The sequence below is a fragment of the Sarcophilus harrisii genome, chromosome 2, assembly GCF_902635505.1.
Source record: "Sarcophilus harrisii chromosome 2, mSarHar1.11, whole genome shotgun sequence".
Taxonomy (NCBI): domain Eukaryota; kingdom Metazoa; phylum Chordata; class Mammalia; order Dasyuromorphia; family Dasyuridae; genus Sarcophilus; species Sarcophilus harrisii.
Window position 1 is genome coordinate 104,483,522 of NC_045427.1, and position 14,996 is coordinate 104,498,517.

At 33.6% G+C, this 14,996-nt stretch overlaps 1 protein-coding gene across 1 annotated transcript in view; it reads left to right on the forward strand.

Moving 5' to 3' along the window:
• Positions 1–7,511, forward strand: part of REL (REL proto-oncogene, NF-kB subunit) — a 56,900-nt gene extending 49,389 nt beyond the window's left edge. Inside the window, exons 8-10 of the mRNA XM_031950518.1 lie at positions 1,946–2,008; positions 2,572–2,640; positions 3,274–7,511. Coding sequence (XP_031806378.1) covers positions 1,946–2,008; positions 2,572–2,640; positions 3,274–4,046 — 905 coding nt within the window. The 3' untranslated portion in view covers positions 4,047–7,511. The remainder of the gene's footprint in view (positions 1–1,945; positions 2,009–2,571; positions 2,641–3,273) is intronic.
• Positions 7,512–14,996: the final 7,485 nt, after the last annotated feature.

Genomic DNA, 14,996 nt, shown 5'->3' on the forward strand with positions numbered 1-14,996 from the left:
TAACTGACTACAGATCACATTTATGCATATTATGTGTTTGGATATAGAATCATACCTTATTTTAAAAAACACTTTTAAGTACACTGTGTTATTTTCTTAGTGTAGTGGAAAAAGCAATTGATTTTGGAAGTCAGAAAATATGAACTCAGATTCCAGTTCCAACACCTTGTGCCCACTGTGGGCAAGTCCCTTCAACTTCAGAGAGCTTATTTGTAAAATGAGGAGATTGAATCGCATGAGCTCTGAGGTTCCTTCTTGCTCTAAATATAGGAGTCTGTGGTCCTCCCACTAACCTTGTGAAAGCAAACAAAATCACTGTAAATTCTTTTTTACTTTTTTGAAATGAACATTCATCAAATTAGTAGCAGTTATTTGCTGCCACATGTGTAGTGTTTTTTATGATTCTTTGTCCTCATTAATTGAATAATGGACATTTAATAATTCTTTATTAATTAGCTCATTAATCCTAAATTCTTTTAAAATTAACTTTGGGAAAAGAATTCTAATAAGTATAAACATTTTAAATACTTGATAAAATATCTTTTCTTAACTTGAGTTTCTTTGTTTATATACATTTATGAATTAATCATTACTAAAAGTATCTAGTACTTATTTTTCCTTTGCACTGATTAAATTTCTATCTTACTCATTTATTTGTTTGTTTGTTTGTTTATTTCTGAGGCTACTGAGGTTAAGTGATTTGCCCAAGGTCACACAAGTTAGGAAGTGTGTCTGAGACCAGATTTGAACTCAGGTCTTTCTGACTTAAGGGATGGTGCTCTATCCACTGCACCAACTAGCTGCCCCCTACCCATTTATTTATAAATTTATTTATAAAGATTATATATAAACATGAGAAAAGCACTACTTTCTTATGTGAAAAAGAAACCTTCTATTTTTATTTTTTTAAGATTTTTTCATTTTTAATAAATATATGCAACATAAACAAAAGTTCTTTGAGGATCTTCAGTAATTTTTTTTAGCTTTTTATTCACAAGACATATGCATGGGTAATTTTTCAGCACTGACCCTTGCAAAACCTTCTGTTCCAATTTTTCCTCTCCTTCCCCTGACTCCTTCCCCTAGATGGAAGGTGAAACCTTGTATTTTTATCTAAGTTCAATTTTTAAACAATCATTTTGAATTAAGATAATTTGTTAAGTTTTATAGATTCAAAACCTAACAGTTTTATTTAAAAGCTGCAGATGTTTTGGGAACTAATTCATGCTATCTTCTTAACAATACTTACTTTAAACCTTTTTAAACAAGTAAAAGTAAGTCAGGATCAACTTGATAGAAATTCTTCTGTATGTATGTATGAAGAAAGAGCCTTTTGGTGGTTATATTAGGATTCAAATTATCAACTTATTTGTGATTTTAACAAACTATAAATTTTAGAATGTTGTATATGAATTTTTTCCAATACCAACTTTTAAATCTTTCTTCCCTCCCCCCCAGATCCTACAGAAGAAATGAATACTTTTTACAATTAAGAGAAAAATCTTATGTTGACACTGAACTAATGCATCAGTAGTTATTGAAATCACTCCTAGGCAGCTAGGTGTGCAATAGCTAGAGTGCTGGACCTGGAGTCAGGAAAACCCAAGTTCAAATCCAGCCTCAGACACTTACTAGCTGTGCAGATTATTTAACCTCTGTCCACCTCAGTTTCCTCAGTTGTAAAATGGGAATATTGATAAAACCAACTTTATGGGATTATTGTGAGAATCCAATGAGATATTTAAAGAGTGCTTAGCACAGTGCTTGACATATAGTAAATAGATGCTTAATAAATGCTTGTTCTCTTTTTCTTCCTGCTTTCCTATGTGCACTGATTTAAAGCATACTTTCTACATATTTGGGATTAAAGCACCACATTTATTTTTAAAAGAGTAGAAACATAATTGTATGATTAATGCATTCCCCTCCTTCCTTACCCAATCAGATCCATATGGTAATAAATCAAAGAAACAAAAAACAACTTTAGATCTCCAGAAGCTGCTCCAAGGTAAGGCTTTTTTTTTTCTTTTCTTTTTTTTTTTTTTTTTTTACTTTTAATCACTTAACCAAATTTTCAAAATCAAATGACAGATTTTTCTTTTCCTTTTTAAAAATTTAAGACCTTTTTATTTTCAAAACATATAGATACATAGTTTTCAACATTCAGCATGTATTCTGAATGTTTTTTTCTTCTTTCCCCTTTATCCCTCTCCCTTAAATGGCAAGTAATCCAATATCTATTAAATATGTGCAGTTTTTCTATATATATTTTCACAAATATTATGCTGCACAAGAGAAATCAGATCAAAAAGAGGGGAAATGAGAAAAATACAAAATGCTAGCAAAGAACAACAAAAAAAAGTTATGTTGTGATTCACATTTAGTCCCCACAATCCTCTCTCTGGGTACAGATGGCTCTCTCCGTCACAAGACCATTGAAACTGGCCTGAATCACCTTACTGTTGAAAAGGGCCACAAAATGACAGGTTTTTTCTAACTTATATTTTAAAATCATCTGATTTTAAAATGTAAATTACAAAATTATACTAACTGAAGTTTTTAAAATTATAGTTAGCTTTCCAGAAAGATCAAAAGCTGGTCCTCCCCGATCAACTGGAGAAATGAGAATCATCAAAAAAGGTAATTTATCATCATCAAAAATAATCAAAAAAGGTAGTTGATCTTTTGTACAGATGTGGAAATCAGAAAGACCAGTGTGCTTTAAATATTGTTACATCATTCTTGATGTAGAAAAAATTGTTCATTTGATGTTTCCCCACAAATTTAAAATACATATCATATTGAAATTTATTGGTGTCATGCTTCATCTACTTTTTGATGCTGTCTTTTGGTAAAACATTTCTGGTTATTTAGATTTGAATTCACAGTGGTTCCACTTAAATATTTATATGAAATATGCCCAATTTTCTCACAGGGGCTTCAAAACTAGATTTTCATAATTTCCTAAATGAGATTACACTTTAATACTTAGAATATATTCTTACAAAAACATTTGCTTAAATTCAGTGTAAACAGCTATATTCAAAGAATAGTAGAATAGTTTTACCTAAAGGGATTTTGGCTATTTTGTGCCCAAAGATGTATATGAACTATAGATGTATGTGAACCACATTACTTAAATAATATGTTATAAATTCTTTTATCTATAATTGAATGTTAAGATTCTTTGAAAATATTCTTTTAATTTTTTATACTTTTTTCATAAAAATGACTTGTTTTTTAAAAAAAAATTTACATTTGTACCTCTAACAGAAATGTCAAGAACTCCAGGAGCTATGCATCAAGTCCCATCTTACTTTCCTTCATCTTTTGTGTCGAGTTCAAATACAATGTCACATCCAGCTTCAACTCTATCTTCAATGGGAACTTATCCTTCTTCAAGCTGGCCTTCGATGACTCTTCCTACATCAATAAACTCAATTAATACACATTCACCAAATGGTTTTCCAACAGGGACACTTTCCTCTGGATCACAGAATAGCCGGTCATACCTGGAAACAGCTAATATTTCAAGTAGCCTAGATACTTCTGATCCTTGCCTTTTCAACAATGGCACAGATGGAATTGGAGCTCAGTCCCTAGCCCAGGCTGACCTTTTTAGTGTGAATACCAGTATGTTGCCGAATCGTCCCATGAATATTACAACGCCCAACAGTGACAGTATGATGGAGACTGAGACGCCGTTTGTGAGCATGAACCTTGAGAGCTCATCGTATAACTCTGTGTTAACCCCGAGAGACTACAGACGGCCACTGCATCTGACGTCTTCGGCCAGGGTGTCCGCGGTGGGCTCCAGCACCAGCCCTCCTCTCCTTGTGCCACAGGCAGATATGTTTGATGCCGTAGATTTTACTTGTCTAGAGAACAGTACAGTAAGTGAATCTAAATCATCAGGCAATCCTAATTCAAATAACCCAAGTTTTATGCCTAACAGTCAGTGTTACATTAATGATAATATGCAAAGTGAAGATCATTTTAATTCCTTTGAAGTCAATTTAGATTTTTTTAGTACAGGACTTGTCTAATTGAAATGGAGTGTATATCTTTTGAATAGATAATTGAATATCATTTTAAGATTCTGTTTTGAATTTTAAGATGCATCATTTTATACTTATCTTATGCACTGGAGCCTTGCTATAATATATAGTATGTAAATTTGATATCTTTTAATGGATCATGTATCAGAGGAGGTTGCCATAGAAGTGTCCAAAGTAATTCTTTGCAATAAAGTTTCATCTATGGCTTTGGTTTTATTGAAGGGATTACTTGAAGAGGGTGCTTATATCAAGGTTCCAGTACACAAGCAAATAAACTTCCCCCCAAAAAATGTACTTCAAAGACATTTCATTCTAACAACTTTGTATATGCCTGTGTTTTTAATGAATTATCTCAAATTTGCTTTCAAGCAAATTTTACATAGATACTGTAATGACCATGTCATTGAAAAAAAATTTTCAGCATTATTATTATTATAGGCAGCAGGTGCCCCCAAGGGGTCTCTTGTAGCCATTTGATATAATGTGTAGATTTGCTGGTTGTTAATAAAGCCTGGCCCTGAAGAATAGAGCATTGGGATCATCTGGAGTAGGCAGCAAATTTCCAAGAAATTATACTGTTTCATAACTGGCTGTTCATTGGATAAAGCTGTTTCTTTGTAATTGAGTATCTCTTTAATATCTCACTGCTCCTTCAAAGAAGTTAGATTATGTTTGGTATTATGGTAGAGGTATTTATCATAGCTTCTTTCACCTCTGGAAATGATTTAGAGACCTTTGTTATCTAATTTTCCTCAGATTCTTTAGTTCTTCCCACTTTTCATTTGAGTAAATAAATGACTTTTCTGTAATTCAAAGTGAAATTATTTCATCTCCCAAAAAGTGAATTTTAAATCAGGTGAAGCTGATACTGACCAGAAGAATGTAAGCTCCTTGAGCACAGGGAATGTTGTTGACTTTGTATCCCCAAACTTAGCACAGTATCTAGATGCTGATAATAAGAAGTGCTTAATAAATGTTTGCCAAGCCAAAATGAATCTAATCAGCTACCATAGAGCAGGATTACAGTCTTGTTCTTGTAGTATTGGAAAGTTTTGCATTTGTAATTTGGCATAGGGTGCTTTCTGTATTTAAAATACAAAGCTCTTTTATCTCATTGTCTTTGAGCTCAGTGGTAGAAATGCATCTTGGAATTTTATAATATCTAATTTTAAATTTCCACTTTTTGGAAACTTTTCAAGCTGGCATTTCAGTTGGTAGAGGAGACAGATATAACCTTAAACGGTGTAACTGCTAATTAAGCTGCTTAAAGGCAACTGATAAGAAAAATCAAATCACATGAATGTATATTTAAAATATAATCTGAAATAAGTACTGGCTAAAATATTTGAAAATATTTTTCTAAACTGTCATATGATTGTCACATTTCTAGTATTTTAATTGACACTTTGAACAATCCTCCAGAAACTTTTCTAGTGGGGTTATCTCAGCGATACATTATATATTTATGTACTCATATATACTTATGTACATTTGTATATATGAATGGTGCAATAAAGTAGTCCAAAAATGGCATCATGATTTTTCAAGATGATTTCTTGATTTAAGAAATAGGGGAATATGGAACAAGATGTAAGCTCAATATTTATTGATTTACCTTGTCATATATTTTCCTGAACAGAATATTCTTCATGAACTGGAACATGTGGTTCCATTGGGATCTCATAATCTAGGTAGAACAACACCAGATTCTCCCTAGACTGACAGAATTGTACTAGGCCACACATCTCAAGTACTTTCCCAATAATAAATCCCCGCCCGGTTATCCTGTGGAAGCTTTTTCCAGAACAAAAATATTGTCCTGGCTCTAATGCCTTGATGATCACTCTAAAGTTACAGAAAGCATCCTTGAATGTGATTCTCCAAAGGCCAGAGGAAGATAGCCCTCGAAGCTCGCGGTTCTTGTAGCCCCAGGGGCCAGGACTCTAGAAATCGTTTAGTGAGGGAACAGCCTCTTGTTCCCATGAGCTGATTCTTCTTTCCAGGATAGGCTGATCTCCCTAGCTAGCTTCTACTTCCTCCAGTTCCCCTCAGGGTCCATACACAAGGTCAGAGGAAGAGTTAGGAGGCTATTTCCCCTTCTGCCTGAGGTTGTTCACTCAGTATGTGAGTGTACCCTCCTCAGAACCTGCAGGACCCTTGTTCTTTCCTTAGTCCCCAATTCTCATGACTACAGTACCCTGCCCTACATTGCCCGTAATTAGATTATTATTCTAATTCTACCTTTTTAGGTCCACCAGCATTCTTAGGCTTTCGTTATGTACTTAATTGATGGGAATGCAATTCCATATACTTATAGGGGTACAAACCCATTAATGCTTCAAAAGTGTTTCTTTCAAATTCATTTACTCCTTGTTCCTTTTATGTGATTCAGAAGTTTAACTGTCATCCACAGCTCCTCGCTGAACTCTCTACACTGTTGTATATTTACTTTACATATACTTATATGTATACATGTTGTTTCCCCAGATTAGAATGTAAGCTCCCAGAGGGCATGGATTGATTCATTTTGTCTTTGTATCTGCAGTACTGAGCAGAGAGTGTCTGACAGGGGCACTTAATAAATGTTTTTGGATTGAGAATTCTTATTTTGTTGATTTCCTAGAAGTTTGAAAGGGGAAAGAAATTTTAAGTATTAGTTTTGATATTATTGGACATAAATGAAACCTGTCCTATGCTCAGAATACAACTAACCAGAAATCTTAATCAACTCTCCCCGCTGGCTCCTTTCTTGGGCTTTTGGAATAAAGAGCAAAATCACAAGACAAAGTGATAATTAAGGATTTATTAAAAATTGTAACAAAGATTTTAAAAAATATATCCTAGAATTGGCACATATTTAAAGCCTAATATTCTACACTTAAATTTGTAACAATGACCATGAATAATAATCAAGAAAAATCAGATTGTCTAGTTTTGTACTTGTATTTGCTATTTCCGATTCTTTTTACAAAGGTCTAGAACAACTGGGTTGAAATGTTTTTCTGGCAAACCTAAGATAAACAGAAAATTTAAGCAAATCAGCATCCTCCAGTTCTTAAGCATTGAGGTATTCATGACTTATTATGTTGTTAAAAATTAAGAAATTGTTACACATAAATACAATTATATGTTTTTTGTGACATGTTTCAGTATAATAAAAGACTAATAACTTTCTACTTATTTTCTCTAAGTAGATATATTCTCATTCAATTTTCCTCTTATTTAGTCATATATAATGTTATTGTTGCCTTTTTTTTAAGCTTGGCATCATTTCATAAAGACTTTTTTTTACATTCCTCAAACTCACTGGTCTTACATTAGAAAACTCCATTATATTAAGGTAGCCCCATTTATTTAACCATTCTTTTATCACAGGATTTTATCACAGATTATTTCCAGTAAACTATATCCAAAAAATAATAGTGTTCCTATGAAAATCTTTGAACAGATTAACTCTTAAAAAAAATTCCAAACCGAATACTTTCAGAGCATATTATTTACAATGCAATTAAGTTAAAGGGCATGGCTATTTTGTATTGTTTATTGCATATTTCTAAGTTGGTATCTAAAAGAATGAGACTGATTTGAAATTATACTATGGTAGATAAGTTTTAAGTGTCTCTACAATGCTATCAGAATTTTTTAATATGTATTTATTTGAAACTTAAAAGCAAAATTAAAAAAAAAATAGAAAAAGGAAAAAAAAAAAAACATTGCCATGTGTCCAGCAGAACATATGGGAGAATTCAAAATATAGAACAATAAATTTCCATTTCAAGAAAGCACATATAATAGTTCCAACTGTTCATCTTTGCTTCTTTGTAGATTTTCTTTTTCCTTGCTATGTACTTTATTTTTTTCTTCCCCTTTCCTTGCCCCTATCTCTGTCAAGCAGGCTACAGTTAAGCATATCTATATATAGATATAGATACATATTTATATATCTATATATACACATATAGATTAAATACATACTATATAATCATATATATATATATATATATGCATATAACACATAGATCTAAACCAGTATTTATATGGCTGACATATAATGTAGATTTCTCTCAACTGAATCTTTTTAGTTTGTCTTTGAGATAAATGATTACTACTCCAATTTTTTCTAACAAATTCTACTATCATTGTTATTTTGTTAGTATTTATTTCCCATCCCTGCTAACTCTTCTACTTCACTTATATATGTTAATTTGCATAGCTATTACTTAACACCTCTACACCCTACTATGGATCCCTCCCTTATGTTCTCCCCATACTTTTTCCTTTCCTCTTTATCCCATATTCAGTAATCCATACATCTCATCTTTTTATACTCCCATTAATCTGTACACACTTCTACGTCCCTCCTTACTTTCCCCCCTTTCTCAGCAGATTTAAGAGGGCATATCCTTTTGTGTGTGTGTGTGTGTGTGTGTGTGTGTATGTATGTATTGTTCCCTCTTAAAGCCTTTCCTGATAAGAGTAGGATTTCAGAACTACCAACTCCCTCCCCCATCCAATTCCCTTTGTGTTGATTCTTAATCTTGTATCACATTCAAATAGTAGTTATTTTTATTTTTTCCCACAGTTCTGCTTTTTAGAATTAACATACTCAACTCTACCCTAATCTTTCCTTTGGACTACTCGATTACTTACACATGTGGTTTACATTTCCACGTATAAAACATTTTGCCTTGAGTCTTGACATTAGTCTTTTTAATATATGTTGAATTGCTTGCCATCTAGGGAAGTGGGGGGAAGAGGGAAAAATTTGGAACATGTAAATTTGGAATTTGAAAATTATATTGAAACATCAATATTTATTGAAAATCAAACTAATAAAAAAAATTAGTCTTTGATGTTGGCTCTTATCGAGTTCAGGTTTGAGACTAAATCTTGTAAATCTGACAGTTCACTGAATATCAGTTTTTTCCATTCAATATTATAATTTGGCTGGATATATTTTCTACTACAACCCTCATTCTTTTGATTGTCAATATATAATATTCCAGGGTGTATGGGTCTTTATTGTAGCCAGGGCTAAATTCTGTGCAATTCTAATTGTAGCTCCAACATACTTGAATTGTTGCTGTTGATGAAGATTTTCTCTTTGATCTGGAGGTTTTGAAATTTAGTAGTCTTGTTCCTTTTTTCCTTTGAGGTGGCAATTGGTGGATTTTTTTTCTATTTTTATTTTTCCCTCCTGTTTTATCAGTTCAGGACAATTTTCTTTAATTTTTTCTTGTATTATTTCGTTTCAGTTTCTTTTTTTGGCCATAGCTTTCAGGTAAACTAATTCTTTACTAAATGAGACTGAATATTTCTTCAGTGATAATTATCAACAATTTATTTCTTTCTCCAATGAAAATGCCAGTATCCTCTGACTTTATGTATCATGGACTAGGAGTTTTGTTCATTTCTAAACTGGTCTGTTGTGTATGTGTATAACAAGTTCTGTTGAATTTCTATGACTTTTTCAAAATGTTTTTCTTTAAAAGTTTTTTGTTGTATGACCATTAATATAATCAAGCATCTTAACTATATCTTTTTAAATAGTTCTACCAAGAGAACATTGCACACAATGGCAACAAGATTATGTGATGGATCAACTGTAGTTTTGGTTTTTTTAAACAAAGAGGTGATTCAAAATAATTCCAATAGACTTGTGATGTAAAGATCCATTAGCATTCAGGGAAAGAACTAGGGAGATTGAATGTGGATGAAAGCATAGTAATTTACTTTTTTTATTGCTGCTTTCCCCCGCCCCCTCCCTTTTTCATGTTTTGCACAACATGACAAACATGGAAATATTTAGTATTGTATGTGTTTAATTTATATTGGATTGCTTGCTGTCCAGAGAAGAGGAGGGGGGAAAGGAGAAAAATTGGGAACACAAAAGTTTTACACAGATGAATGTTGAAAATTATCTCTGCTGGTATTTGGGGAAAAAAAAACCAAAACTCTTATATAAGTCCAAAAAAGAAAAAAAATGGTTCTAATAGGAAAAAAAAAAATTTCCCAAGATTAAGATAAAGATGACATTTGGTTAAAAAAGGTTTTTTTTTTTTTTTTAATATTTAAATCTATTTTTTATTGTGTAAATTGACTTGCCATTCACTTACAGTTATTAATGTTCAGATTAACCAGTTGGACACACAAGTTTCTGGTAAACTATCATCAATTTGAATTGAAAAAAGGAAAAATTGGTTTCTCATAATCTTACTTCCAATTAATCCCAAAATTTTAGCTAATTGCAAGTTGCTTTAATAGATGCTTGACTGGTCACAGTTAAGTTTTTGTTTTACAACATGGAACAAACAGGAATCCCTTATACAATCTTCATTATGATACTGTAACGTTTAATAGTTTAATTTTCTTCCCTTTTCTGAATGTCATTACCATTCACTTCAAAAAAATGCTGCTGAACGATAGCATCTCTTTAAAGTAAAGTTCAGTACTGTATTTTTGTTCAAGTACATAATAATTCTACTAGATTGCAAATTCTTTAGGATTAGATCTGGTCTTACATTCATTTACATTTTCCAATGTACCTAGCATGGATGATAGAATGCTTAGTAAATTGTTAATGAACAAGTCATAAACCTAAAAGGAAAATGATAATTTTACATTTTAATTTTAAGCATTATTCACCAAAATGAAATTTTACTAATATTATCCTTCTTTGTTGTACTTTTCATTACAGAATTTGTAAATAATTTTTATCATCCTATTGTTTTAACTAGTCTTCACAAAATGTTCAGATGTGGTACTCTTGTAATAAAAGAAATTTGTGATTTATTCAGAATTTAACAATTCTATGACTAACCTTATGGCAAAATCTCCAAGACTATAGTGTTGCAGAGAAGGTGCTAAACCTGCAATGAGAAGGGAAGTTTTCTCATCTGAGAGTTTTCTGTCCCAAAGAAAGCTCAAATTCCTATTTCTGTTACTGAATTTGACCTAACATGTAAACACAGAAAGATCAATGAAGTGAAATTGCCTTTCAATGTTATAATTTTTTAAATCTTACATAAGCTTTTCCCTCTCCATTTTCTAAAATCTAAGTTACAAAGTATACTTGAGATAAACAGAGTAAAAATATTATACAAGTGCAGAAGCCCAAAGAATCATGAACATTTTATTTAAAAGTTTGTTAAACAAATTCATAAAGGAAATCATAAAACAATTCATAATATGCTTAAAATTTGCTTTTATGGACAAAGTGATTTTCATTCTCCCTGTTCTAACTCTTGCATATGAGATAAAGTTGGGAAAACTTATTTAACAATCTCTGCCTCACTTTACATGTTAAGTATTGACAGAAATGTGGTATTTTATGTTACTCTTTATTCTTTACTCAAATTTCTAAGTAATTAAAAAATATTTGAGATTCCTTCTTATCAAACTCGGGGATCACTTCTTCCATTTCTGGGGCCCTATGCTGAGCTGACACACAATTTTGCAAACTTTTTAATTTTATGAAAGATTGAAAAATTCTATAAAGTTTTCCTTAGAAAATAAGCAACATTCAGTAATCAAGTTCCTATCTACATTAAAAGCTCTTTTCGATTTTTTTTAATCTTTTCAAGCTTTGAAGGTTATTAATATTTTGTGAATGGTAGGGTGAATTTTTAAATTTGCTATATTCAGCTACAATAAAAATCTTAAATATACTCTCACTTTCAAAGGAAACAAGCTTAATTTTTAGTATCAATGTTTTTTTGCAGAGATGGGAAAAAATGACTAATTCAGCAATGTAAAAGTCACATGTGTTCTAAAATAAGCTTTAGTAGTCGAATTGGGACAAAGGAAATTACAATGGAAAATGCTCTTAAAGGTGAAATTTGAAGGCAAGATCTGCTCATTATGAAATCTAGTCACCACTCTTCTGTTTCCCATCTTGAACATTAAACATCCAAACAAATGGCCACTTAACACTGACAAACCCTAGTAGGTGAAACGACTTAGTCTCTCAATGACCTATCGATGTTCTTTTTCTTTAAGTAAATAACCTCTTTAAAAAAACAAAAATTATCTTCCCCCAATAGTAATGGCCATAATTTTTCCTCATAATGGCTCATTCATTATCAATTATATATTTTATTAAAACACGTTCAAAGCTAAGAGGTGACTCTGCTAATATACACTGGCAACTATTGACAGATTTTGAGGAGTTGCTTAATGTCTAGAATTCTAATGTGATTTCTCTTCGTGATATTGAAGCAAGAACTGAGTGATCTCTTCTGTTTTTTTAAAGCACTTCTCTCCTTCATGTGCCCATTAAGGTATGCTCACAAATACTTCAGCACTTGCCACTAATTATGCTCACTCCTGAGCTGTGGGTCCTTTGCTTTTAAGTACTTTTATTCCCCATATGGGTGGCAATCCCTTGCCACCATGCTTGCCAAGACTTTTGTCATTAGAGCTCCTCAAATAATTCCATTACTCCATGGGAATTCCCTGTAGCAATTTCTAAAATGTTACCCAGGATTACTGGGCTTAATTATCTGAGGTTTCCAACTTTTGTCCTCTAAGACTGGGTTTTCCCAGAAGCTTCAGGCATCTGATCATGACTACAATCTTTCTAGCAGCCCTTTCCTTTCCCTTTCTGTTTCAGATCTTCTTTCTAAGGAATATAGGGAAAATATTTCACGCACATAGCAAGCTAAATTGTCTTGCAGACTATCTTTATATCTACTTGATATAACTTTTAAAAATCAAATCAAATTCAAATGAATAAAAATCCATCTTTCTCTTCCTTCCATTTCCCTCTCACTGAGGAAAAAGCAAACAAAGAAACCAAGTAAGGATAGTCAAGCACAACCAATTCCTGCACTAGCCATGTCCAAAAAACACTTCTTGGTTTGCATTCAGAGATCATCACCTGTTAGGATGAGAGGCAAGGTTCATCCTGGTACCTCTTGTATCATGGTTGGCCATTATGGTGAAGAGAGTTGTTAAGTGTTAGGTAACTTTAAAGAAGAATGTCAATAAAATTCTTTAGGAAAATCAAGTCTTCTGTGCAAAGCATTTCCAGGCAGTTTTCAGTGCCACAGAAAATCTATCATAACAGCAACAATAAATCAGAACTGAATTTCAAACACTATTATAAAGCTTTTGATCTCTGCACTAACTGGTTCAAGGTGGGTACTGCAGGAGGGTTTTAAGTGAAATGATCTAGCCAACAAGCATCAGAAGCAGAACTTGGAATGAAATAAGAATGAAATAATTAGAAGGGGACTCTGGAGCTGGCGTGACCCATTTCTGAATAAGAAGCCTCCCTTCAATATCCCTGCCATGCCATCGTTCGGTCTGGCTCAAAGGCCAGCTCCTTGGGATGAGGGATGCCTTCTGCCTTTCTTGGTAACCCTAGCACTCAGCACAATGCCTGGCAGGTAGTAGATGCTCAATAAGTACTTGTTGACTTTATTTGAGGAGGAGAAGAAATATCCCATCTCCAAAAGCATCCTGTTTAGGAGCAGTCTATTTTAATATAATTTCCATTCCTTTTACCAACCTCTGCCCTTTGGCAGTTCAAACTCATTATCTTTCCTGATTCCCAAATTTGGTACTTTTCCCAGTATACCATCTTGAGAAGAGAAGAGACGTGGCTAAATTCACCAAATGAGAGTGGATGTGTGGGGATGGAGGAGAAGAGTTAGAAGTATGAGGAAGATGATAAGCATTTGTCCAAGGAAGGTATCCAGGGAATCTCCAGCCACCAATCGGCATAGATCAAGAAATTCATGCAGGGAACCAGCAGGGCCAAAGACAGCAGCGAGCAATTATCCCAAGAGAAAGTTTCCCTCTTAGATCAGTCTGCTTGTTCCCTCCCAAGCAGATATGGCATCTCCCTCTCCAAGACTAAAAGAACATAGTCACTACCACACTATGAAGAAAAGGGAAAATGGATTTATAAAATATTCAGTATTTTACCCATCAATCACTCCCTTCATTTCTATTCTCTCAGGAATCATTGGATTCTCTGAGAAAACCCTAACACATAAAAAGACTTTTGCAGGACTTCAAAAACTTAGGGAGATCATTGGATTCCCTGACATGTGAAGCAATGGACAACAGATTTGTTACATCACATCAAATCTGCACTGACTGAGGGGAAGGTCATCCCTAGTCTCTGTGTTATTGCTATGTGCTTGTGTAATACCTCTCATGCTGATGGGTTTGTGCATAAGACCCTTCAGCCCAGAAACCCACTAGCAACCCCCACTTCCCTTTGGTGCTTTTCATCTCCCTTCCTGAGAAGGCAGGGGGGCTGTGATCACCTCCTTTCCTGAGAAGTCAGGGAGGGTGTGATCACCTTCTCTTGGGGGCTCTGACCGCTCTGAGGAGTCAGGGATGGCATGACCACCTGTGTTATAAAACAAAAGAAAGCGGGAGATGTAATGGGCTGAAGCTTGAGTTGATGCACTGAGGTCCCAAGTATGTGAGGCTAAATAGTAACTGGACTATACTCTATTAATATACATGATTGGATAAAGAATGGTCCCTGCCCACTCTCTGTGCAAGTCCTGATGTGTTGTATAGGAAATGACGATTTTGGTGGGTGGAAGCAGAGAGAGACAGGAAGAGAGGCTGGGAGAGACGGCTGGCTGGGTTCTATTCTGGTGGCTGCTGGTCTCGTGGCTTCTGGTCTAGCTAGCTTCCTGACTCAGCTGCACACATTGCTATTGCCGATTCCCTTCTACCTCCAATCTTTCTTCATCTCTACTGGGAATAAAGATTGAATATTACCCCCTAACCTGAATTCCTGACTCTGGCTGATTTTAAAATACGCGGTCATCACACTATTCCTTTTGAGATTTTAGACTTTTAGATTGCTATAGCTCAACAATGAGTGATGAATATTCTTCCAATTATTTATCTTCCTTGATGTAAAGAGTATTTTGTAATTATATTTAAGTCTTGTGTGTTAATATGACAGTT